The sequence below is a fragment of the Bufo bufo genome, chromosome 7 (genome assembly GCF_905171765.1).
Source record: "Bufo bufo chromosome 7, aBufBuf1.1, whole genome shotgun sequence".
NCBI classification, from domain to species: Eukaryota; Metazoa; Chordata; class Amphibia; order Anura; family Bufonidae; genus Bufo; species Bufo bufo.
The window spans coordinates 233606672-233634639 of NC_053395.1; the positions used below are offsets into that span (position 1 = coordinate 233606672).

General features: G+C 47.1%; 1 protein-coding gene across 2 annotated transcripts in view; it reads right to left on the reverse strand.

Moving 5' to 3' along the window:
- Positions 1 to 27968, reverse strand: part of LOC121007719 (protein mono-ADP-ribosyltransferase PARP14-like) — a 72556-nt gene that overhangs the window by 31366 nt on the left and 13222 nt on the right. For both annotated transcript variants that reach the window (XM_040439860.1, XM_040439861.1), the window contains exons 2-8: positions 15481 to 15578; positions 14093 to 14153; positions 13525 to 13719; positions 12977 to 13213; positions 6213 to 8476; positions 5117 to 5353; positions 4802 to 5023 (exon numbers count right to left, since the gene is read on the reverse strand). In XM_040439860.1, the coding sequence (XP_040295794.1) occupies positions 4802 to 5023; positions 5117 to 5353; positions 6213 to 8476; positions 12977 to 13213; positions 13525 to 13719; positions 14093 to 14153; positions 15481 to 15578 (3314 nt within the window). The remainder of the gene's footprint in view (positions 1 to 4801; positions 5024 to 5116; positions 5354 to 6212; positions 8477 to 12976; positions 13214 to 13524; positions 13720 to 14092; positions 14154 to 15480; positions 15579 to 27968) is intronic.

Genomic DNA, 27968 nt, shown 5'->3' on the forward strand with positions numbered 1-27968 from the left:
TTCCAGCTTAGCTCCCCCTCTGTGGAGGCGTGGACGGTTTCCACATCCTGCACTTGGGTGGCGAAGGAAGTTAGAGTCAGTGTGCCAGCCACCCCTGTTGGGGAAGGCTGTGTGATAGCCTTCAGGAGTCCCCATGCATAGGGAAGAAAGCCAGGATCTTGTCTCGGCTGAGACATTGATCACCTCCCCAGCCTGAGAACCCTCAGTCTCGGCTGGATGAAAAAAGCAGACAATCTCCAGAGTTCCAGGACGAAAGCATTCCCTGAGAGCCTATCTGTGAGTAAAGTCCAGATACCTAGGAGAAGCCATGTTCCTCCTCAGCTAGTCAGTCCCCACGAAGCAGAAGATAAAGAGAAGTGCAGAAGCTAAATTCCTGCCACAGTATAGAGCTACAAAGCAGACGTCTTGTCCTGCGAGCTCCTGATTTATAGTGAAGATTCATTCCTGCCAACCATTGCCAAAACCTGCTGGGACCAAAGACCAAAGCTGTATTCTGCTTGGATGAAAGTTATCTTCAGTAAAGCCAAGTTTGAATTTCACCTAAAGGTCTGGACATCAATTTCTGCAGCAAAATCCCTCTTTTACTCCTACTATCACTACACTCAATTTATTGCAAGTGAGCCAGGAGTCCAGCCGTACCCAGGTAGGAGACACAGTTATCACCACCATACAGAGACATTATAGGCAATCACACCACTCTGGCATTCCTAACCTGGGACGTGCGTTATAACACCTTGGGATGGCCCTGTGATAGTACCCTGCGATTGGCGTCACAAACAAATTATAAACTATTATCTACCCATATCCTGACCCACTTCATAAGTGGCGCCAGTGTACCCGTTCCTGGTCACTGCATATGTCTCTCCCACTGGTCCCATTTTCTCCAAGACAGAGTCAATCTCCTGCACGTTGTCAGCAAGTTCCTTGGCCGGCGAGTCCAGCTTCTTGTCCAGTAAGGCCAGCTTCCCTGGGTTTGCATCCTTCAGTTTGTCTGTTTTTGTAGGTACAGTTTATGTTTCTTCAGTGTCTCCATTCTTCTCACCAGTGCTGGGATCTGATCAGCCAGGTGGAGCTCAGGTGATTGCTCTGGAGGCCTCTGATTGCCGCTGGGGAGTTTTGCAGGCTGTTTGTTTGCAGTACAGGTTCCTGTAGGTACATTCTCTCTATTCTTTCCTGGCAGGAGACTCTGCATTTTTGGTACAGAACCTTGGGCTCCCTGGAGTGTTGTGGCTGCTGTCGCTGCTCTTGGGTCACAATCTCCTGATGGGTGACTGGGTCCCGGATGTGTAGCAGAGACGGCACTGGTAGCACCTTGAGGTCTTCCTCCATTACCGCTTTTGATCTCCTTCACAGCTTGCATGCCTCCAGACCTTCTGCGCTCAGATTCTATCACCACACGCTGCTGCAGATTCTCTTGGATGGTTTGCTTTTCCAGAGGTGTCCTCCTCTGCCTGCCTGGGGTGGAGGTGGATTGTCCACCTGAGGCCGGTGGTAATGGAGATTGTCTCACCTCCTGCACACTCTGCATGGTCCTTCCTTCTGGACTCTCCAACAGTCTGGTCTTGCACACAGGTGACCCTTCATTCACACTGGCAGGTGGTTTCACCGGGCACTTCTTGCTTCTTCTGGTCTTACACTAGAACCGGTACTGCTGACATACTTCCCATACGTAGAAACTTTGGGATTTACATCCCCTGACTGAGTTGTCTGGGAATTTTCCAAAGTTTTTTTTTTTAAGTACTAAAAACACAAAAAAAAAAAAAACTATAAATCACTGTAATCGTACTGACCCGAAGGGAACAGATCAGTTTTCTCTCATAGGGAACGCCTTAAAACTGACCAGAAGGGCTTGTTCACACGACCGTGCCAAATTGCGGATCCACAAAACACGGAAGCCGCCCGTGTGCCTTCCGCAATTTTCAGAACGGAACGGACGGCCCTTTATAGAAATGCCTATTCTTGTCCGCAAAACGGACAAGAATAGGACCAGACTCATAATTTTTGCGGGGCCACGGAACGGAGCAACAGATGTGGACAGCACACGGAGCGCTGTCTGCATCTTTTGCAGCTCGATTGAAGTGAATAGGTCCGCACCCGAGCCGCAAAAAATGCGTCTCAGATGCGGAACCAAACCACGGTTGTGTGAATGATCCCTAAAACAGTGCTATTCGGTGCAGTGAAGACGTGTTATGAAGGAATCAGGCAGACTTCCGTTATGTCTCTAACCCCAGATGGTGAGTTATGGTGGCTGCTTAGGTTGCAGTTGATGTCACTCAGAGGTTTACTAGCTGATGAAGTCTCTCTCCTAATTCCTTTTCACTAGGTGTCCATTATGTAATGCAGGCTTTCCTGTACTGTACAGGTGTCTTGACTGGTTATCCCCTCACCTTGCAGCAGTGTCCGTAAAGCTGTATTTTGCTGATCAATTTGCGGTCTTGACACACTGATGCTTTCTTGAAGCTGTGTTCTTAACCGCTTGTTCACACATTGCGGTCCGCAAAGCACAGGCACAGACGGTGGCCCAGCCGCCTGGGGATCGTGGACCCATTCACTTGAATAGGTCCGCGATCCCTCTGTTCCGCAAAAAGATAGAACATGCTCTATCTTTTCGCGGTGTGGAGGCATGGAACGGAACCCCAGAAAGCACTCCGTAGTGTTCTGTTCCGTGCTTCCGTTCCGCATCTCCGGATTTGTGGACCCATTGAAGTGAATGGGTCCGCATCCGTGATGCGGAATGCACATGGAGCGGTGCCTGTGCATTACGGATCCGCAAATGCGGTCCGCAATACGGCAACGGGCAGAACACGTTCGTGTGAATGAGCCCTAATTCTGAAGGTCTCTTCAGAGTGTTGGTCTCACAGGAGAATTGGATATGGTTCCTAGGAGAAGGAGCTCTGACATGTCCTTCGTCACTCTCTGCTGTCTGCACTAGAACACCCCCTTCTGGCGGGAAGCAGGACCAAACCACTCCTACTAAGAGGGGAGGAACAGGATGGTTAAGGCCCCTTTACACAGGCGTCATGTGTTTGGCCCGGATAAGATGCGGGTGCGTTGTGGAAAAATGCGCGATTTTTCTGCGCAAGTTCAAAACATTGTAATGCGTTTTGCACGCGCGTGAGAAAAATCAGCATGTTTGGTACCCAAACCCGAACTTCTTTACAGAAGTTCGGGTTTGGGATCGGTGTTCTGTAGATTCTATTATTTTCCCTTATAACATGGTTATAAGGAAAAACAATAGCATTCTTAATACAGAATGCATAGTACAATAGGGCCGGAGGGGTTAAATAAATAAATAAATAAATCTCACCTTAATCCACTTGTTCGCGCAGCCGGCTTCTCTTCTATCTTCTGCTTTGAGGAATAGGACCTTTGATGACATCACTGCGCTCATCACATGGTCCATCACATGATCTTTTACCACTGTGATGGATCATGTGACGGACCATGTGATGAGCGCAGTGATGTCATCAAAGGTCCTTTTCCTGTGCACAGCAAAGAAGAAGACAGAAGAGATGCCGGCTGCGTGATCAAGTGGATTAAAGGGCTTCTGTCACCCCACTAAACTCATATTTTTTTGGGGGGTACTTATAATCCCTATATTGCGATATATCTATACATTATGTTATTATCCATTTTCGTTCAGTAGATAATGCAAAAAACGTACTTTTATGATATGCAAATTACCTTTCTACCAGCAAGTAGGGCGTCTAACCCCCTCCTCCTGTTGATTGACAGGGCCAGCAGCGATCTCCTCCTCCGGCTGGCTATGTCTGCATTTCAAAAATCGCGCGCCTGTCTTGAATTCGGCGCAGGCGCTCTGAGAGAAGGAGGCTCGCCTCCTCAGCACTCCCTCAGTGCGCCTGCACCGATGATGTCTTCTCTTTCGGTGACGTCAGCGGCGCAGGCGCACTGAGGGAGTGCTGAGGAGGCGAACCTCCTTCTCTCAGCGCGCCTGCGCCGAATTCAAGACAGGTGCGCGATTTTTGAAATGCAGACATAGCCAGCCGGAGGAGGAGATCGCGGCCGGCCCTGTCAGTCAACAGGAGGAGGGGGCGGTTTTTTGCGGCTACTACCAGCAAGTAGACGCCCTACTTGCTGGTAGAAAGGTAATTTGCATATCATAAAAGTACGTTTTTTGCATCATCTACAGAACGAAAATGGATAATAACATAATGTATAGATATATCGCAATATAGGGATTATAAGTACCCCCCAAAAAAATATGAGTTTAGTGGGGTGACAGAAGCCCTTTAAGGGGAGTTTAAATATTTATTTTTTTTAACCCCTCCATCCCCATTGTACCTTGCATTCTGTATTCAGAATGCTATTATTTTCCCTTATAACCATGTTATAAGGGAAAATAATAATGATCGGGTCCCCATCCCGATCGTCTCCTAGCAACTGTGCGTGAAAATCGCACCGCATCCGCACTTGCTTTCGGATGCTTGCGATTTTCACGCAACCCCATTCACTTCTATGGGGCCTTTTCAACGTGAAAAACGCACAAAGATGAGCATGCTGCGATTTTCACGCAACGCACAAATGATGCGTGAAAATCACTGCTCATCTGCACAGCCCCATAGAAATGAATGGGTCAGGATTCATTGTGGGTGCAATGCGCCCGTGTGAAAGGGGCCTAAGCCCGCTCCTGCCAACCATACCTTCTCCAGGTTGCAATGCATGACCGATACATTAAGATACATATTATTCTCAGATCCCCGCAGGTGCGGGTACTACACAGCCACATCATCACACACTCCTCACCGCTGTACATCACTAGAGAAGGTTAAAGCATTATTACCTGGATGGAGTTTTTGTCACTCGGGTGAAGAACAATTTCCACTTCTTGAAGACTTTGAGGTTTATTTTTGGAGCTGAACTGGAAGATGGCGTCCAGCATCGCGGCTGCGACTAGAGGTTTGGGGAAGGCCAGGGTGCCGGTGCCTAGGGCTGGGATGGACAGGGACTTCATACTCTGCTGGTCTGTCCACATCAAGCAATGCTGGATAATGTCCTGCAATATCTGCTACCAGGATGAGAAGGTGATTAATAATAAGGACCAGTCCTCGGACAGATAAGATTAACTCTTTACTGCTCAGAGGAGAAGCAGAATTACCGTCTCTGAAGCTCCTTGTCCATTGTCCCATTGTGGAGCCACCACATGAAGGACATGCTGGCAGCCGAGATTGCAGCCATCTGTTGGAATCACTGTGCCAGGGGGCGCCTGAGCCCCCAGATTGTTATTTGTCAACAGCTGCTGTAGACCAGCGCCTGCGCGGTTGTATATGGCCTGGGAGACGTTACCCGTGGTAAGATCCAGATCACTCCCCACAGTGTTCACCATCACATCTGTCTGCAACATGGAGACACCCATCAGACATCTCTCATAGAAAGAGCTTGGAATCTTGAAAATGAAGAACTGACACAAATCTGTAAGGCCGCACTCCGACCAGCGAGTTCAATGTGAGAAACAGGCGGTGTGCGAGAGTCCTGACCGGACCCCTGCTCCTCTGACAGGACGGCATTAGGTCAGAACCATGGAGACTATCCGAGGTCTAGCAGAGACACACAGCATTACAAATCATTATAATGTCAGAGGAGCAGAGGTCGGGTGGGGAATTACTCTCCCAATGAGTCTGGCCTTAGAAGGTTGCAGAAGGTCTCATTGATGAAGACTGATTCACATGGACAAGGCGGGTGAACGCTGGCCATCTGACTGCTGTCTTTCCTGACCTGGCTTCATACACATGCATGTGTCCCCACTAGACGGTCACCTCCTCCAGACCCTTCTGTGGACAGATTATGTCACAAAGAACAAAAGGATTGGCCATGGTTAGATTCTGCTGCCCGATTCTTATGTCGTGGGAGAGTCAAGTGAGCCCCATTCACATTAGATGGTCAGCAGGTATTTGTGTATGGCCAGCTTTACGAGCTGTAGATTAGCTGCCATGAATGTATTTGTATGACGAGTCTTTCCCTGGAAGAGCCCAAAAAATTGCGTGTCCCCTGGGGCCCCAAATACTAATATAGTGTCACCTATTTCTGAAATCTTTGCTCTCCTGGATTTATAACCTGAAGCTCCTGGACCCACTACCGACTCTGTACCGGAGCCCACGCTGTATAACTCTTGTGGCGGGGTATTTGGCCCCGGTGTGGCCGCCACCTCTGCACCCCCTATACGTACACCCCTGTGTATAAGCTGCAGTACGTACTATGGCATCTTCTATTTTCTTCTGTACCAGCCGGATGATCAGCCCCTCCGTGGTCTGCACTTCCTTGTCTTCCTGGCTCATTGTAACTTGTGGCGTCTCACTTCCTTCTGATCTGATGGGAGTCTGGGGCCCTGTCATTGCAGGGGCCCCACTGGTCTTTTGGTCTCCAAATCTGGTTCTTAGCACCTCAGAAAAAATTTGAATAGTCTGGGCGTTCATATCCACAATATGTATTCGCCGCACACTGCTCGTGCTCCCATGCTTCTCCACATAATCTTCTATGGCGGCCAGTATATTTTTAGCGCATTTTTCTAGAGGGAATCCATATATTCCAGAGCTGATGGCGGGGATGGCGATGGAGCTGTGGCCATTTTCTGCAGCTAGCTCCAAACTTGTGGTTATTGCTCTCTGTAGAAGTTGCTCACATCCCTTATGGGGCTGAGAATCCCAGCGGGGCCCCGCTGTATGTATGACCTGTTTGCATTGCAGGTTTCCAGCATCAGTAATGACCGACTCCCCAATGGACAACCTTCCCTTCTTCCTGATTATAATCTTACAATCATCTTGAAGTTTAGGTCCTGCAGCTTTCAGCAAGGCCAGGCCCAGACCCCCGGAGAGCTGCAGATCGTCATTAGCAGCATTAACAATAACGTCCGCCTTGTGCCTACACAGGTCATCCTGATACAGTGCAAGGGCCACCCCGCGCTGCAGCTTCACTTCATATCGGGCATTATCTGGTTGTTTGTTGTCCTCACCCGTCTCCAGGAGGATGACACAGTTGAATTCCGTCTTTGCTGTAGAGGTGTGAGTCTTGTCATGTTTCTTACAGAAGTTCTTAGCGCCTGATTTATCGATGCGCAGAGAATCACAATATAATGAGGACAGAAGACTGCGGAGCTGAGCGGCTGCATCCTCAGCCTGGATCCTTGGGGCGAAGAAGGACACATTGTTCTCATTCATCTCAACCTTTGCCTTCGTCTTAATCTCTTGCCACTTCTGATGCTTTGTCTCCTCAATGAACTGCAGCATGACCCTGGAGCTGATGGGGACCCTCACTTCCATCACCGTCTTATTGTTCAGAAATTCATGGATTTCTTTGTAGCTCTTGTGTACACTGGAGGCCAATCCTGCGACCACCACATCGTTCTCTGCTCCGGGAGGGAACTCCTCGATTATGACCGTGCACATCTCAGAACAGTGGGACTGGAGAAGATGTGATTGGAGACTTTTCCATTCTGGACTTTGTAGAACATTTTTGTCCTCAATTAGAATTCGCTGACAAATTAATTCTCGGCCAATTTGCTCTTCTGCGTCGGTCAAGTCTTTCTTTGTGTGACCGGTCAGTTTGATTGAGTTTTCTTCCATCTCGATGACAGCATTGATGTTTTGACTTATAAAGAGGACACAAGAGATTTCATCGTTGTCAGCGAACTTCAAGAACTGGAGGACGTGTGGGTTCAGCTGGATGGATTTGGATTTCAGATTCTGTATAACACTGAGTATTTCACACTTGGTTTCAAGAACTTCATCCCGCAGCCCGGTGAGCCGGACGTTGTGTGTGGACGGGTCATACTCCATCTTCATCTCTGGGGCCTCTGCCAGTATCTTCTTCTCCAGACCGCTGCTACATATCACATGATAGAGAGCAGCAGACATCGGTTCTGTCTTTGTCGTTTGTTTACTTCTTCTCTCGGCTTTTCTGCTGTTTTCTTCCACCAGTTTCTTGAACGTCTGCTCAATCTTATTAACATCCCTAATCGCACCTGCCAGGAAGACCTTCTCAGCATCAGCGGTGGGTTTGACCAATACTCCATCATAAGCAGCAGTGGAGATCTGTACCTTGATGTCCTCCCATGCTGAAGGATGCATTTTACATTCTATGACTTTATACCTTGAGATAATAAGTGAGAACGCTGCAGAGACCTTCTCAGTCCACGTGTGGTTAACCTTCGCCATCGCCCTGGGATTCTTCGATAGGGTAGGAGGTATCTCTATTTTTATGATAGGATTCATGCAGTCAGGACTCGGCCATTTGATCTTGCAGTAATTGTTCTCCATCTTGGTGTCTATGCTGCTTTTTATCTGCTGATTGTTCAGGATGTGCTCCAGTATATATGGACTAATAGTGAATTCTATAGGGGTCGGTAAGACCATATGAGGCTCATTTGTTCCATAAAGATGAATATTCAATGACGGGTAGTAAGGGTACACATTTATGGGGGTCCTATTAAACACATGTGGACTCCTCAGTATTGTCTTCACAGCTGGTAATGAGATGAGAAGAACATCAACATCATAGTACAAATAAATCAGTCCATCTAGTAAAGACCCGACATATATATAAGTATGGATGAGGAGGGACACCGAGGGGGATGATGGATGATAGGAGATGGAGGAGATGGAGGAGCCTGAAGCAGTGGCGCCCGAGCTGGAAGCGCTCATCTCCAGTCATCTGTATTGCTGTCCTCAGGACAGCGATACAGATGCCTGTGCTGCGGCAGGGGAGGGAGAGGTGTGTCCCTTTCCCTTCCCCTGATGGGCTGCTGGCCTAGTGCCGGCAGCCTATCAGAGGCCAGAGCAGGCGGCGCGATGACGTCATCGCGCTGCCTGAGCCATACAGCGCAGGACACAGGCCGGAAGAGGCCTGCATCGCATCGCTGACATGGAGGTAGGTAAGTATAAGTGTTTTTTTTTATTTTTATATATATACAATGCTGTTATTACTGGCACAGGGGGGGGCTGTTATTGCTGGCACAGGGGGGGGCTGTTATTGCTGGCACAGGGGGGGGGCTGTTATTGCTGGCACAGGGGGGGGGGGCTGTTATTGCTGGCACAGGGGAGGGCTGTTATTGCTGGCACAGGGGGGGGGGCTGTTATTGCTGGCACAGGGGGGGGCTGTTATTGCTGGCACAGGGGGGGGGCTGTTATTGCTGGCACAGGGGGGGGCTGTTATTGCTGGCACAGGGGGGGCTGTTATTAATACTGGCACAGGGGGGGGGGGCTGTTATTAATACTGGCACATGGGGGGGGGCTGTTATTAATACTGGCACATGGGGGGCTGTTATTAATACTGGCACATGGGGGGCTGTTATTAATACTGGCACATGGGGGGCTGTTATTAATACTGGCACATGGGGGGCTGTTATTAATACTGGCACATGGGGGGCTGTTATTAATACTGGCACATGGGGGGCTGTTATTAATACTGGCACATGGGGGGCTGTTATTAATACTGGCACATGGGGGGCTGTTATTAATACTGGCACATGGGGGGCTGTTATTAATACTGGCACATGATTGGGGGCACTATAGGGGCATCTACTGAGGCCACAAAGAAGGGGTATTTTATATGGGGGGCTCTGTACAGTACAATTTTATACTGGGACACATTATGGTGGGTACTATGGGGAAGGGGGGAGAGGAGAACTATGGGATCATCTACGGGGGGCACTAAGAAGGGATATTTTATACTTGCAAATGATGGGGGACACTGAGGGCATCTACTGGAGCATTTTATACTGGTACATTATGGGGGACACTAGGAGGAAGGGGAGAGAGGAGCACTATGGGGCATTTACTGGGGCACTATATAGGGGTATTTTATACTGGGACATTATGGGGGCACTATGGGGACATTAGCTCAACTGGGGACATTACAAGGGGGTATTATAAAGGAGAATTATTTCTACTGGGGGGGCATTATGGTGGGCTTTATTACTCCCCCATGGTATGACCCCCTAGTGGCAGCACCAGCCTCTCCCTGCTCTGCTATCCCTCTGCCCCTTCTCCAAATCCTTATTATGAAATCTTTCTCATTAGGATAAAGCACAACATCAGCTCCGCCGGGCCCCCGGCCAAAGTGTGGAAGTGGCGTCCGAGATCCCCAAGGGCCAAGTAACTGTAAGTGTTCATGTGAAATATGTTTATGTTATACACATATAGCATCCACTGTGCCACACAATATACAGTATACCTCTACACTGTGCCCCACAATATACAGTATACCACTACACTGTGCCCCACAATATACAGTATACCTCTACACTGTGCCCCACAATATACAGTATACCTCTACACTGTGCCCCACAATATACAGTATACCGCTACACTGTGCCCCACAATATACAGTATACCGCTACACTGTGCCCAACAATATACAGTATACCTCTACACTGTGCCCCACAATATACAGTATACCTCTACACTGTGCCACACAATATACAGTATACCTCTACACTGTGCCCCACAATATACAGTATACCTCTACACTGTGCCCCACAATATACAGTATACCTCTACACTGTGCCACACAATATACAGTATACCTCTACACTGTGCCACACAATATACAGTATACCGCTACACTGTGCCCCACAATATACAGTATAGCTCTACACTGTGCCCCACAATATACAGTATACCGCTACACTGTGCCCCACAATATACAGTATACCTCTACACTGTGCCACACAATATACAGTATACATCTACACTGTGCCACACAATATACCTCTACACTGTGCCCCACAATATACCTCTACACTGTGCCCCACAATATACAGTATACCTCTACACTGTGCCCCACAATATACAGTATACCGCTACACTGTGCCCCACAATATACAGTATACCGCTACACTGTGCCCCACAATATACAATATACCTCTACACTGTGCCCCACAATATACAGTATACCTCTACACTGTGCCACACAATATACAGTATACCTCTACACTGTGCCACACAATATACAGTATACCTCTACACTGTGCACACAATATACAGTATACCTCTACACTGTGCCCCACAATATACAGTATACCTCTACACTGTGCCCCACAATATACAGTATACCTCTACACTGTGCCACAGAATATACAGTATACCGCTACACTGTGCCCCACAATATACGGTACACCGCTACACTGTGCCACACAATATACAGTATACCTCTACACTGTGCCACACAATATACAGTATACCGCTACACTGTGCCCCACAATATACAGTATACCTCTACACTGTGCCCCACAATATACAGTATACCGCTACACTGTGCCCCACAATATACAGTATACATCTACACTGTGCCACACAATATACCTCTACACTGTGCCCCACAATATACCTCTACACTGTGCCCCACAATATACAGTATACCTCTACACTGTGCCCCACAATATACAGTATACCGCTACACTGTGCCCCACAATATACAGTATACCGCTACACTGTGCCCCACAATATACAATATACCTCTACACTGTGCCCCACAATATACAGTATACCTCTACACTGTGCCACACAATATACAGTATACCTCTACACTGTGCCACACAATATACAGTATACCTCTACACTGTGCACACAATATACAGTATACCTCTACACTGTGCACACAATATACAGTATACCTCTACACTGTGCACACAATATACAGTATACCTCTACACTGTGCCACACAATATACAGTATACCTCTACACTGTGCCACACAATATACAGTATACCGCTACACTGTGCCACACAATATACAGTATACCGCTACACTGTGCCCCACAATATACAGTATACCTCTACACTGTGCCACACAATATACAGTATACCTCTACACTGTGCCCCACAATATACAGTATACCTCTACACTGTGCCACAGAATATACAGTATACCGCTACACTGTGCCCCACAATATACGGTATACCGCTACACTGTGCCACACAATATACAGTATACCTCTACACTGTGCCCCACAATATACAGTATACCGCTACACTGTGCCCCACAATATACAGTATACCACTACACTGTGCCACACAATATACAGTATACCTCTACACTGTGCCACACAATATACAGTATACCTCTACACTGTGCCCCACAATATACAGTATACCTCTACACTGTGCCACAGAATATACAGTATACCGCTACACTGTGCCCCACAATATACGGTATACCGCTACACTGTGCCACACAATATACAGTATACCTCTACACTGTGCCACACAATATACAGTATACCGCTACACTGTGCCCCACAATATACAGTATACCACTACACTGTGCCCCACAATATACAGTATACCTCTACACTGTGCCACACAATATACAGTATACCGCTACACTGTGCCCCACAATATACAGTATACCTCTACACTGTGCCCCACAATATACAGTATACCGCTACACTGTGCCACACAATATACAGTATACCGCTACACTGTGCCCCACAATATACAGTATACCTCTACACTGTGTAGTCTGTTCTATAAGCACCATTGTTTTGTGGCGGCGGACAGAAAAAAATCTGAAAGTGCCCCTCCCGAAACCAGGCTCTGGATCCGCCACTGGCCTGAAGGGGTACAAAGTTTGCCCTGAGGAGGAGGGGGGGGGGCAGAGGAAGCCTGAAGGAGGAGGAAGGGGGAAACAGAGCGAGCCTGGAAGGAGGACAGAGGGAGCCCATGACATTTTGTTTATATCATGTTGCTGCGCAAGTGAAAATGTCATTAAGAATCTGCCATAACTAAGATCAGATTGGGTGCATGTCACTATTGTTGTCACCTCATACTTAGACCAGAGTCAGATCAACCACTATTTCATCGTCCAAAATCACTGAGCGGTGGTTCGATCTACATAGACTATTCCTGTTGAAGCAAATGTCCCATCATCCAAAACAAAGAGAAGTGAGGAACTCCCTAGGGTATTCCATGAGGACCCTCTACCTTCCAACCTCTTATTGGCCATCCTGACACTTCCAGACATACCTTCTGTGTCATAAAATGTAACCAGCGCTGTCCCCTCCTCAGGTAATATCACTGTTTCTTGCACCCTTACTCCTCCATGTCTGGGGCTTTCAAAGTAAAATGTGAGGTGTTCATCAGAGGTGTTTGGGGGTAAGTTCTCCACCTGGACACTTGTGGTTTCCTCCAGAAGCTTCACCTTTAGTTGGAGGATTGTCACTCTGAGACTGGAGGAGAAACTCTGAATGAAGCGATGGATATCTGCAAATAAAGAAATGTCAGACGTCAGGAAGGACATACGGACACATCTCATGCCCTGTGACTGATGATGGTTCTCACTCCTCATGTCCCCGCTATCTCCTCATAGATTGTAAGCTTGTGATCAGGTCCTGACTCCTCATAGATTGTAAGCTCTTGTGATCAGGCCACTCATTGCTCTAATGTTTTTTCTCCTCTGGAGATGCTCCTCAGGATAGTACAGCGCTGCAGAGTACGTTTCCAGTTAATAAATATGTAGCTTTCTATGATCTGTGGGGTGGAGATGTCCTCACAGGTCCACGGCCCTTACTCACCTATGTCACAGGTGAAGGTGATGACGGCAGACTGCAGCTCAGGGACCATCTCCACATAGAAGTCCCTCACAGCTCTTCTCCCACTGATGTTCTCAACCAGCAGGTTTAGCATGTCTGGGGGGCACGAGTCCTGGACATTCTCTACCAGAACCATGGAGGAGGTGGCACCCCGCGTCCCGCCATCCTCATCAGTCCCTGTGGAAAAGTCAGAGCTGATTAATGTATGTTTCCCAGGCTGCCTCTATACATCATTCTAAAGCAGAGGAGCTGCGTACTCCTGTGAGGGGCTTGGACTCATGCATGGCGTGTAGATAACGGTCTGCAATTAACGCCATGCGAGATGTGAGGTTCTAGGCCTCATCTAGGCGGAAGAGCACTGGATTTTCAGTCTATAGGCAGACCTCCCTTCTGTTATGTTGGTCAGGCACCTCTGCTGTACCCATGACGGTCCCCCGACACAGATCACAAACTATGATATATTACATTATATGACAGGACTACAGGCAGCATCCTCTCCGTGTCTCTACATCACACACGTGACGATGCATTATACAACTGCAGCTATTACCGGGTGCAGACATCAACTCCGGTGTTCCACATCTCTCTGTGCGGGGGCTTATGGGGGGCTCCTGATGAGAAAAAGAAAGAAGACATCTGGATCGAATAAATAAACCTATAGTCAATGAGTGATGAGCGATCCTGGTGTATGTCCTTATAGTCAGTGATGAGTGATCCCGGTGTATGTCCTTATAGTCAGTGATGAGTGATCCCGGTGTATGTCCTTATAGTCAGTGATGAGTGATCCCGGTGTATGTCCTTATAGTCAGTGATATCTGATCCCGGTGTATGTCCTTATAGTCAGTGATGAGTGATCCCGGTGTATGTCCTTATAGTCAGTGATGTCTGATCCCGGTGTATGTCCTTATAGTCAGTGATGTGTGAGTGATCCCGGTGTATGTCCTTATAGTCAGTGATGTCTGATCCCAGTGTATGTCCTTATAGTCAGTGATGAGTGATCCCGGTGTATGTCCTTATAGTCAGTGATGTGTGATCCCGGTGTATGTCCTTATAGTCAGTGATGTGTGATCCCGGTGTATGTCCTTATAGTCAGTGATGTGTGATCCCGGTGTATGTCCTTATAGTCAGTGATCCCGGTGTATGTCCTTATAGTCAGTGATGTCTGATCCCGGTGTATGTCCTTATAGTCAGTGATGTCTGATCCCGGTGTATGTCCTTATAGTCAGTGATGTCTGATCCCGGTGTATGTCCTTATAGTCAGTGATGAGTGATCCCGGTGTATGTCCTTATAGTCAGTGATGAGTGATCCCTGTGTATGTCCTTATAGTCAGTGATGTCTGATCCTAGTGTATGTCCTTATAGTCAGTGATGAGTGATCCCGGTGTATGTCCTTATAGTCAGTGATGTCTGATCCCGGTGTATGTCCTTATAGTCAGTGATGAGTGATCCCGGTGTATGTCCTTATAGTCAGTGATGTCTGATCCCGGTGTATGTCCTTATAGTCAGTGATGTGTGAGTGATCCCGGTGTATGTCCTTATAGTCAGTGATGTCTGATCCCAGTGTATGTCCTTATAGTCAGTGATGAGTGATCCCGGTGTATGTCCTTATAGTCAGTGATGTGTGATCCCGGTGTATGTCCTTATAGTCAGTGATGTGTGATCCCGGTGTATGTCCTTATAGTCAGTGATGTGTGATCCCGGTGTATGTCCTTATAGTCAGTGATCCCGGTGTATGTCCTTATAGTCAGTGATGTCTGATCCCGGTGTATGTCCTTATAGTCAGTGATGTCTGATCCCGGTGTATGTCCTTATAGTCAGTGATGTCTGATCCCGGTGTATGTCCTTATAGTCAGTGATGAGTGATCCCTGTGTATGTCCTTATAGTCAGTGACCAATGACTGATTTGTGGCGTTTGGTCGGGGTGTTGTAGGTACTTACTTCTGGGGTAGATTTGGGGAGGGTTACTCTCAGGTTTAGCTTCTTTCCTTCTGTCAGGTTCAGCACGTGGTTGCTTTTTAGCAGAACTCGATCCCGGACTGTGGGAAACAGAACCGGAAGTCATCTCCCATTCTACATGATACCGGACTCATCACCGAACATGTATAACTTATACTAGTTGTACATATATCATTATATACAGGAGATGCCCAGGTTATACCAGCTGTACATATATAATTATATACAGGAGATACCCAGGTTATACCAGCTGTACATATATAATTATATACATGATATGCCCAGGTTATACCAGCTGTACATATATAATTACATACAGGAGATGCCCAGGTTATATCAGCATGCTCCATATAACTTATACCAGCTGTCAGGGGCGGACTGACCATTTGGGCACTTTGGCATGTGTAACATCCTGAAGTATGTCACTAAAACTTCTTATCCCTGCTACAATAATGTCAGGTGTATATGTGTATTGTCACCTTATGTAGTCTAACTGTGCATTTCCAATATATGTATTTCTATGCCTGTATTATATATTAGCTGTCATTTCAATGTACACCAGCAGGTGGCAGCAGTATGTAGCAGGTCATAGTTAGTATCTAGGCTGGAATAGATCATTCCAGGCTAGCTCCCCCCTTTCTGAGGAGGAGTGGAATGTTCCCACATCCTACTTCAGGGGGAGGAAGGAAAGTTCTAGAGAGTGTGAACCAGCCCCCCTGCTGGGGAAGGCTGTGTTAGTAGGAGCTCCCAGAAACAGGGATCCCAACCTAGGATCCAAGCCTCGGCTGAGGCCCAAGATCACTCTTCCCAGCCTGAGCCATCAGCCTCAGCTGGTTGACAAGAAAGCAGCCATCTACAGAACTATAGATCTCCAGGAAGAAGACACCATACCCTGCGAGCAGTCCTGTAAGTACAGATCCAAATACCAGGAGAAACCAAGTACCTCCTCAGCTAGTCAGGCCCCAATAAGCAGACTACAGACAGAGCAGAAGATAGATACCTGCCAGATCTCCTAGGCATATGTATAAGAAGCAGAATAGATATAAATTCCTGCCACATATTGCCAATACCTGCTGGGATCCAAGACTATTGCTGCAACTTGTATGGATCAAAGCTGCACTAAGTAAAGACAAGTTGGATCGTATTATCTGTTTGGATCTCAATTATTCCTCAATTACTCCTATTAACTCCTAATTTGTTGCATGTGAGCCAGGATTCAGGAGTCCAGCCGTACCAAGGTAGGAGACACCGTTGACATACACAGACACACTATCCCCCCTCTGGCATTCCTCACCTGGTACGTGAGCTATAACATCTTAAAGGGCCCTGCTACAGTACCTGCGCAAGCTGCAATTGGCGTCACGAACTACAAACCATTAATTTTGCGCCAGTGTGCATTAGTCACAATCCGGCTTACTGCACATGGACCGAGGGCCCGCGGCCACTAGGGGGCCCCGTCAGGCCCCGCTGGCCACTTCCTCCGCTCGTTCGGCTCAGTGTGTGTCCTGATGCCATCCTTCACTATGCAAGCTGATTAGTACCGGCGGACCGGGAAGCGGTGAAGGATGGGTACTCACCACTTCCTGGTCCTCGGCTGTGCAGGGACAGCAGGAGGAAGAAGATCGCAGTGCCGGTGAGGAGCGGAGGAGTCCAGGAGCAGGATAGGCAGGTGTTTTATTTATGTTTGCTGGGGGCATTGATGGCTGCTGCTGGGGGCTGAGAGGCATAAGGGCTGATAATGGGGGCTGATGAGAGGCATGGGGCTCTCATCTGAGGTCTGATTGGGGGTCATTTACATTGGGGTCTGAGCCGAGGTCTGATTGGTGGTCTGACCTGAGGTATAATGAAAAATATTATTTTTATTATTTTCCCCCTCTAAAACCTAGGTGCGTCTTATATGTCTCCTTCCTGCAGAGCGGTGCCCACTTCCAGCCTGAGCACTGATCCTGAGCCGCTGGAGTCTCCAGAACTGGAAGTATTTACAGTCACTCACTGTAAGCGGTATTATATATATTACATGTTTTATGTGAGTAAGGGTGCTGGGTGGTTGGAGAAGGGGGGAGGGAGGGGTACAGTACAATCTCGTTGTGCCTTTTCATAGGTATATACATTGATATCCAATTATTCTAGTCAAGATGGATGTTCATTACCTTTAACCCCTTAGGGACCCATGACGTACCGGTATGGCATGTATCCCGAGTCCTTAAGGACACATGACGTACCGGTACGTCATGTGTTGTTCTGATCACCGCCGCCCGGCGGGCAGTGATCAGAACAAGGTGCCTGCTCAAATCATTGAGCAAGCACCTCGACTAATTCAGACCTGCGGTTTGCGGCTTTTACATGGTGCGGCGGCGGTGCCATCGGGTCCCCATGGGGCTGTGGGGGGGGGGACGCGATGGCATGGAAGGCAGCGCGATGCCCCTGGATCCCCCTGGATCTCACAGGCCGGAGGCTGTATGAGTAATACACACAGTATTACTCATACAGCCAATGCAGAAGTATTGGAATGCATTGTAAAGGAATATACCCCCAAAAGTTCAAGTCCCAAAGTGGGACAAAAAATAAAGTGAAAAAAAAAAAGTTGAAAAAATAAAGTTTTCCCCCAAAAAAGTAAAAAAATAAAATAAATTGGTAAAAAATAGGGGGAAAAAAATGTATACATATTAGGTATCGCCACGTCCGTATCGACCAGCTCTATAAACATAACACAGGACCTAACCCCTCAGATGAACACCGTAAAAATTAAAAAATATAAACAATTTTTTGCCACCTTACATCACAAAAAGTACAACAGCAAGCGATCAAAAAGGCGTTTGCCCACCAAAATAGTACCAATCTACAGTCACCTCATCCCGCAAAAAATGAGCCTCTACCTGAGACAACCGCCCAAAAAAAAAAAAAAAACTATGGCTCAGAATATGGAGACATTAAAACATCAATTTTTTTTGGGAAAAAAAAGCTGTTATTGTGTAAAAATAAATAAAAATAAGTATACATATTAGGTATAATAAAATTTGCCCAAAAATTGAAATTCTGAAATTTCATCTCAATTTGCCAATAACTCTTGTGGAACACCTAAAGGGTTACTGACGTTTGTAAAATCTGTTTTGAATACCTTGAGGGGTGTAGTTTCTAAAATGGGGTCACTTTTTTGGAGTTTCTACTCTAGGGGTGCATCAGGGGGGCTTCAAATGGGACATGGTGTCAAAAAAAACCAGTCCAGCAAAACCTGCCTTCCAAAAACCACATGGCGCTCCTTTCCTTCTGTGCCCTGCCGTGTGCCCGTACAGCGGTTTACGACCACATATGGGGTGTTTCTGTAAACTACAGAATCAGGGCCATATGGCTGTTAACCCTTTCTTTGTAACCGGAAAAAAAATATTAAAATGGAAAATCTGCCAAAAAAGTGAAATTTAAAATTGTATCTCTATTTTCCATTAATTCTTGTGGAACACCTAAAGGGTTAACGACGTTTGTAAAATCAGTTTTGAATACCTTGAGGGGTGTAGTTTATAGAATGGGGTCATTTTGGGTGGTTTCTGTAACCCAGATGCCAGCGCTTCCGCTGGGGTAGCCTGTGGAAAGTCAGCCTCTGGAGAAGAGGATAGAGGAGGGCAGAGGCAACTGCGCTCTGCCCAGATGCCAGCTCTGCCGCTGGGGTAGCCTGTGGAAAGTCAGCCTCTGGAGAAGAGGAGGGCAGAGGCCGACTGCGCTCTGCCCAGATGCCAACTCTGCCGCTGGGGTAGCCTGTGGAAAGTCAGCCTCTGGAGAAGAGGATAGAGGAGGGCAGAGGCCGACTGCGCTCTGCCCAGATGCCAGCTCTTCCGCTGGGATGGGTCAGGGAATCCTATCCCCAGGACCTTGTTGCAGATCGGCTGTGGAGAGGAGGAATCGCTTACCTCCTCCTCCTGGCATTCCTGCGGGGTTGGTGGGGGGTCTGTACCGGCCGTCCAGTATCCCGGTAGGCCTGGTGCAGAGACTGCGGTCCCATCTGCACCATGGGAGTTAGGGGTTCTGTCCCCCTGTGGTTGGGGAGAGAGACCGGTTGTCTCCTGTCCCTTCAAAGTACACTGCCGCTGGGGCATGGAGACGATGCTCTCCTCTCCCTGCAAAACATACTGCCGCTGGGGAACAGGACCGACTGTCCCTACTCCCTGAAACTCCGGCTGCCGTTGGGGATCTGGGCCGACTGCCCAGCATCCCTGTAGGGTCGGTGGAGAGATCTCGGTTCCATCTCCACCTGCCATAAGGGGTTCCCCCAGGACCAGTCTATGAGGTCCCCTACCTCTGTAGCTGGTACTGAAGCAGGGATACTTCAGTCGGGTCCTCCCAATACACCTCCACAATATCCTCCAAGCTGAAGGGCTCTGGACCTGGGTCTGACACTCTGCTCTCTCGCTGAGCCCTCTCAATGGAGTGGAAGAGATCTCGGTAGTCCTTCTCCAGTCCCCACTCCAGGGTTGCTAGGTGAGCCAGGTCTTTCTCTACCTCGTGGGGGTCCTCCCAATCCAGCCTAGCCTCCCTCTCGTAGAAAATGTTCTGAAGTCTGGACTGTGCAGGGCTCCCGAAGTCAGGCTCTGCAAAGGACTCCATAACAAGCCAGGACCATAAAACTCCTCTCCCTCTGGCTTGTCGTGCTCATCTGCCCAGGGGGAAGGTTGAATGACATGCCACCTTAGGGCCTGGTAAGCGTCCTCTAGCCAAAGCTCCTTACATACCAGGTTCTGGAGCTCTGTTACCCAGTCATCCAGTGGCTTCTCTCCCAAGAGACCCATCCACTTCACCACACGCTTCTGTAGCTGCTGCTCATAACTGGGGAGACTCTCACCTCGCCACCGCTGGGCATTTTCCAGGGCATCATACCAGACTTCCTTTCTGTCTGCATCCCTGTAGTCTGCGGCTGCCTCCTCCTCCTCGTCATAGAACGCTGTCCGAAGACTAGTTGATTCCATCCTGCTGTATCCAGGGGCGCTGTACGGATACTAGCGTTGCCCTCAATATACTCCACGAATGGTGTCTCCGAGCTGCTTCTCCTCACACTAGGACGCCATCCTACTGCTTGCCACCAAATGTAACGGAACGCCTAGCACCCCGACCGGGTACCTCCGTTGATAGATGGTCCTAGTGCTTTCCGAGACTCGAAGCACTCCACTTGACACCGTACGCACTGCAGACCCAACGAACCGCCGAAGCTTGGTTGAGGTCTCACCGTCTCCTACCCACCCTGGACCTACGACAAGGCTCCAGGCTCCAGTGGGTGATCCTCTCCTAAAACCAGAGAGCAGGAACAGCTCTTACAAGAGCTAGTAGTAAAGCCAGGGGAGTATAGCAAATCTCCCAGCGTATAGCAATCCCCCAGTGTTGATCAGTTACCCAAACACCAGCCTCAACATGATAAAGGGTAAAACAGGAACACTTTGAGGGCTACCCGCCCGTATTTATGCAGGTCCCCATCTGGTGGACACGCCCCTAAGGGGACCAAAAGGAAGACTGTGACACAGGACAGATATGCAGCACTGTAGATGCACAGAGACAATACATCCCCACAATGCATCATGGTTTCCTCCTCTCTGCCCTGGAGACACCCGAGGAGCAATTCAATTATCTCTCAGGACAAAGGGAAATCATCAATACACATGTGGGGACAACAGGACAGAAATCACCATTTAAACATACAATGTCACACCCCCACAGCAAACACAGACATTTAACATATCCCCAGATAGCTCAAGTCTGAGTGCATATCATTAGGTGTGAATGGCACTCAGAATATACAAATACAATAACATTAGCTATCTGGGTACCCTCACATAACAAAATACAATTCCAAGGACAGATTTAAGCTGTGCGGCCGTCTGTCTTCTTCTTTAAAGTTAGTATGGGCCATAATCCTGAGGCAAGAGGCTGGTAAACAGGCCTCTCCAAAACCCAGTGGCGAGGTTGGTTTCGCCACAGTTTCTATTATGAAAGCCTCGCAAAGTGACTTCAGACCTGAACTGGTCCCTAAAAATTGGGGTTTTTGAAAATTTCTGAAAATGTCAAGATTTGCTTCTAAACTTCTAAGCCTTGTAACATCCCCAAAAAAATAAAATATATCATTCCCAAAATGATCCAAACATGAAGTAGACATATGGGGAATGTAAAGTAATAACTATGTTTGGAGGTATTACAATGTATTATAGAAGTAGAGAAATTGAAACATGGAAATTTGCAATTTTTTACAAATTTTTTGGTAATTTGGTATTTTTTTTTATAACTAAAAATGAATATATTTTTACTTCATTTTACCAGTGTCATGAAGTACAATATGTGACGAAAAAACAATCTCAGAACGGCCTGGATAAGTCAAAGCGTTTTAAAGTTATCAGCACTTAAAGTGACACTGGTCAGATTTGCAAAAAATGGCCGAGTCCTAAGGTGAAATAGGGCTGAATCCTTAAGGGGTTAAGGTAGGAGAGGAGGGACAGGTTATCACGTCTGAAAAACAGGGAGTTATTCTGGATTTACACATTCCAGACTTTGAGACCGGAAAGGTCTAAATGTAGATTTTGAAGGTGATATAATGGCGGGGGTCTTCCCCCTAACTCTGCAGGCAGCTCCAATTCTCTCCTGTGCCGGGGACGGACCTGTGTATTAATGGGATATTGTTTGTTTGTTTTTTTAGATTTACAATCAAGCTTTGACCTCACTCAAACATTACTCGCTGATGGCTATTGACTACGGACCATACGGACACACCTGGAATTTTGTGTTATATCTTAGGCCTCTTTCCACACGGGCGTTGCGGAACATGCGCAATTTTTTCGCGCGAGTGCAAAACATTGTAATGCGTTTTGCACTCACGTGAGAAAAATCGCGCATGTTTGGTACCCAAACCCGAACTTCTTCACAGAAAAGGACCTGTGGTGACGTCACTTCCGGTCATCACATAGTCCATCACATGATCATCACCATGGTAAAAGATCATGTGACGGACCATGTGATGACGAAGTGACATCACCACAGGTCCCTTTCCTGCAATCAGCAAAGGAGGAGACAGAAGAGATGCCGGCTGCGCGAGCAAGTGGATTAAGGTGAGTTAATTATTATTATTTATTTAACCCCTCCAGCCCTATTGTACTATCGTTCTGTATTCAGAATGCTATTATTTTCCCTTATAACCATGTTATAAGGGAAAATAATAATGAAGCGGGTCCCAAACCCGATAGTCCTCCTACAACCGTGCGTGAAAATCGCACCGCATCCGCACTTGCTTGCGGATGCTTGTGATTTTTCACGCAATCCCCATTCATTTCTATGGGGGCCTGCATTACGTGAAAAACGCACAAAGAGGAGCATGCTGCGATTTTACGCAACGCACAAGTGATGCGTGAAAATCACCGCTCGTGTGCACAGCCCCATAGAAAAGAATGGGTCTGGATTCAGTGCGGGTGCATGCGTTCACCTCACGCATCGCATCCGCGCGGAAATCTCGCCCGTGTGAAAGGGGCCTTAGTGTGCTATAATTATAATGGACACCATAAGCATTATTTGCCATTCCTTCCCCCACTGACAGAATACGGGTCTTTTTTTGGAGGTCCACATGTTCTGTACTCTACGGACACATTGAGACCCATAATACACCACCTAAAGAATTATTAGTGCCCCCATACTAATATGGTGTTGGACCCCCTTTTGCCTTCAGAACTGCCTTAATTCTACGTGGCATTGATTCCACAAGGTGCTGATAGCATTCTATAGAAATGTCGGCCCATATTGATAGGATAGCATCTTGCAGTTGATGGAGATTTGAGGGATGCACATCCGGGCCACGAAGCTCCCGTTCCACCACATCCCAAAGATGCTCTATTGGGTTGAGATCTGGTGACTGTGGGCCATTTTAGGACAGTGAACTCATTGTCATGTTCAAGAAACCAATGTGAGATGATTGGATGCTTTGTGACATGGAGCATTAACCTGCTGGAAGTAGCCATCAGAGGATGAGAGACATGTTCTCATTCTGTTTACCCCAAATTCGGACTCTACATTTGAATGTCTCAACAGAAATCGAGACTCATCAGACCAGGCAACATTTTCCAGTCTTCAACAGTCCAATTTTGGTGAGCTCGTGCAGATTGTAGCCTCTTTTTCCTATTTGTAGTGGAGATGAGTGGTACCCGGTGGGGTCTTCTGCTGTTGTAGCCCATCCGCCTCAAGGTTGTGTGCGTGTTGTGGCTTCACAAATGCTTTGCTGCAGACCTCGGATAGTAACGAGTGGGTATTTTCAGCCAACGTTGCTCTTCAATCAGCTTGAAACATTCGGCCCATTCTCTCCTCTGACCTCCAGCATCCACAAGGCATTGTCCGCCCACAGACGGCCGCATACTGGATGTTTTTCCCTTTTTCACACCATTCTTTGTAAACCCTAGAAATGGTTGTGCGTGAAAATCCAGTACCTGAGCAGATTGTGAAATACTCAGACCGGCCCGTCTGGCACCAACAACCATGCCACGCTCAAAATGGCTTAAATCCCCTTTCTTTCCCATTCTGACATTCAGTTTGGGGTTCAGGAGATTGTCCTTGTCCAGGAGCCCCCCCCCTAAAATGCATTGAAGCAACTGCCATGTGATTGGTTGACTAGATAATTGCATCAATGAGAAATAGAACAGGTGTTTCCTAATAATTCTTTAGGTGAGTGTGTGTAAATAATATATAAATATTATATATATATATATATATATATATATATATTGCCCTTTTGAAGGTACTTTTATTTTTAGTATTAAGTTGGTGCAATTTGGTGTTATATAACTATGTCCAGCGTTGGGATGGAGGCCATATGTCACTAACGGTGATGTGTGGTCCTCTGTCCTGATTGGGAGGGTGCTAATATTTGGGGTGACCCCTAGTGTTTCACCTTATCCCCTGGATTAATAGTTGGAACTTTAATTGGCCGATGATGGTTGTGATGGGCAACGACGGGGTTGTGTACCACAGTTAATGTGGAAGCGCCCTGTGGTGAACCGGACACAGTGGTGCCATTGTTGACGCACATCCTAGGCTGATGACAGGTTCACAGCAGTATTTAATTCTATTGTCGCACCGTCTTGGAATAAGAGTTTCTATATTATGTGACGCCTTTGGGTGGCGCTTATGAAATGGACAGGAGCATGCGCAGTGAGGGTGGTGGAGAATGGCTTACATCTTTCTTATGGTCTCTCAGTTGTGACACAAAAGTCAGTAAGGAGTTCAGTGCAGCGCATGATCGCGTCTCGCCTGAGATGCCAGTATTGCGTTTGGATCGAAATCACGCGCATGCGTATTTGCCCAGTGTGTACGCCGCGGCGGTCCTGTTGTCCATTGTACCATGTGAGAATGTTCTTTGATTTTTAATTATCCACATTATGTCCACCTGTATTTATTTATCAATCATGGGTCTTTAACGTTTTTATATTGGTAATATATGAAATACACATTTTTATAGTATGTGAACAGTATATGCTTGGATTACGCCACTTGTTCACGTATCACTATATATATATATATATATATATATATATATATATATATATATATATATATACACACACATACACACATACACATACACACACACTGCTCAAAAAAATAAAGGGAACACTTAAACAACACAATGTAACTCCAAGTCAATCGCACTTCTGTGAAATCAAACTGTCCACTTAGGAAGCAACACTGAGTGACAATCAATTTCACATGCTGTTGTGCAAATGAATAGACAACAGGTGGAAATTATAGGCAATTAGCAAGACACCCCCAATAAAGGAGTGGTTTCTGCGGGTGGTGACCACAGACCACTTCTCAGTTCCTATGCTTCCTGGCTGATGTTTTGGTCACTTTTGAATGCTGGCGGTGCGTGCTTTCACTCTAGTGGTAGCATGAGACGGAGTCTACAACCCACAGAAGTGGCTCAGGTAGTGCAGCTTATCCAGGATGGCACATCAATGCGAGCTGTGGCAAGAAGGTTTGCTGTGTCTGTCAATGTAGTGTCCAGAGCATGGAGGCGCTACCAGGAGACAGGCCAGTACATCAGGAGAGGTGGAGGAGGCCGTAGGAGGGCAACAACCCAGCAGCAGGACCGCTACCCTCCGCCATTGTGCAAGGAGGAACAGGAGGAGCACTGCCAGAGCCCTGCAAAATGACCTCCAGCAGGCCACAAATGTGCATGTGTCTGCTCAAACGATCAGAAACAGACTCCATGAGGGTGAATATGAGGGCCCGACGTCCACAGGTGGGGGTTTGTGCTTACAGCCCACACTGTGCATGACGTTTGGCATTTGCCAGAGAACACCAAGATTGGCAATTCGCCACTGCGCCCTGTGCTCTTCACAGATGAAAGCAGGTTCACACTGAGCACATGTGACAGTTGGTGACAGAGTCTGGAGACGCCGTGGAGAACGATTCTGCTGCCTGCAACATCCTCCAGCATGACCTGTTTGGGCCTTGGGTCAGTAATGGTGTGGGGTGGCATTATCTTTGGAGGTCCGCACAGCCCTCCATGTGCTCGCCAGAGGTAGCCTGACTGCCATTAGGTACCGAGATGAGATCCTCAGACCCCTTGTGAGACCATATGCTGGTGCGGTTGGCCCTGGGTTCCTCCTAATGCAAGACAATGCTAGACCTCATGTGGCTGGAGTGTGCCAGCAGTTCCTGCAAGACAAAGGCATTGATGCTATGGACCGGCCCGCCCGTTCCCCAGACCTGAATCCAATTGAGCACATCTGGGACAATCATGTCTCGCTCTATCCACCAACGTGACGTACCACCACAGACTGTCCAGGAGTTGGCAGATGCTTTAGTCCAGGTCTGGGAGGAGATCCCTCAGGAGACCGTCCGCCACCTCATCAGGAGCATGCACAGGCATTGTAGGGAGGTCATACAGGCACGTGGAGGCCACACACTCTACTGAGCCTCATTTTGACTTGTTTTATAGACATTACATCAAAGTTGGATCAGCCTTGTAGTGTGTTTTTCCACTTTCATTTTGAGTGTGACTCCAAATCTAGACCTCCATGGGTTGAAAAATTTGATTTCCATTTTTTTATTTTTGTGTGATTTTGTTGTCAGCACATTCAGCTATGTAAAGAACAAAGTATTTCAGAAGACTATTTAATTAACTCAGATCTAGGATGTGTTATTTTTGTGTTCCCTTTATTTTTTTTGAGCAGTGTATATATACAGTACAGACCAAAAGTTTGGACACACCTTCTTATTCAAAGAGTTTTCTTTATTTTCATGACTATGAAGGCATCAAAACTATGAATTAACACATGTGGAATTATATACATAACAAACAAGTGTGAAACAACTGAAAATATGTCATATTCTAGGTTCTTCAAAGTAGCCACCTTTTGCTTTGATTACTGCTTTGCACACACTTGGCATTCTCTTGATGAGCTTCAAGAGGTAGTCCCCTGAAATGGTCTTCCAACAGTCTTGAAGGAGTTCCCAGAGATGCTTAGCACTTGTTGGCCCTTTTGCCTTCACTCTGGCGGTCCAGCTCACCCCAAACCATCTCGATTGGTTCAGGTCCGGTGACTGTGGAGGCCAGGTCATCTGCGCAGCACCCCATCACTCTCCTTCATGGTCAAATAGCCCTTACTTTCAAAGATTTCTTTTCCCCAATTTTTCAGCTGACTGACTGACCTTCATTCTTAAAGTAATGATGGCCACTCGTTTTTTCTTACTTAGCTGCTTTTTTCTTGCCATAATACACATTCTAACAGTCTATTCAGTAGGACTATCAGCTGTGTATCCACCTGACTTCTCCTCACGCCACTGATGGCCCCAACCCCCATTATAAGGCAAGAAATCCCACTTATTAAACCTGACAGGGCACACCTGTGAAGTGAAGACCATTTCAGGGGACTACCTCTTGGAGCTCATCAAGAAAATGCCAAGAGTGTGCAAAAGCAGTAATCAAAGCAAAAGGTGGCTACTTTGAAGAACCTAGAATTGACATATTTTCAGTTGTTTCACACTTGTTTGTTATGATATAATTCCACATGTGTTAATTCATAGTTTTGATGCCTTCATAGTCCATGAAAATAAAGAAAACTCTTTGAATGAGAAGGTGTGTCCAAACTTTTGGTCTGTACTGTGTGTATAATATATATATATATATATATATATATATAATTATATATATAAATATATAATACACACACACACACACACACACACATATACACCACACACACATACTGTCCTCTTGTCAGATCAGTTGGGGGGGGGGGGGGGAAACTCCACACTAAACACAGGAGGGGAACAGTACCTGGCCTGAAACTAGGGACGGAACAGGTCACCTCCTAGACAACCTTAATCGGGGCCCTGACTACCTATCAATATGAATAGACCGTGAAGGTAGGAGTAGTCAAATGCTGGATACCTAGGCCCTTATATCCCTATAAGTCCCTGGAATGAGGTTAGGACCAGAGACAACCCCTTCCTCC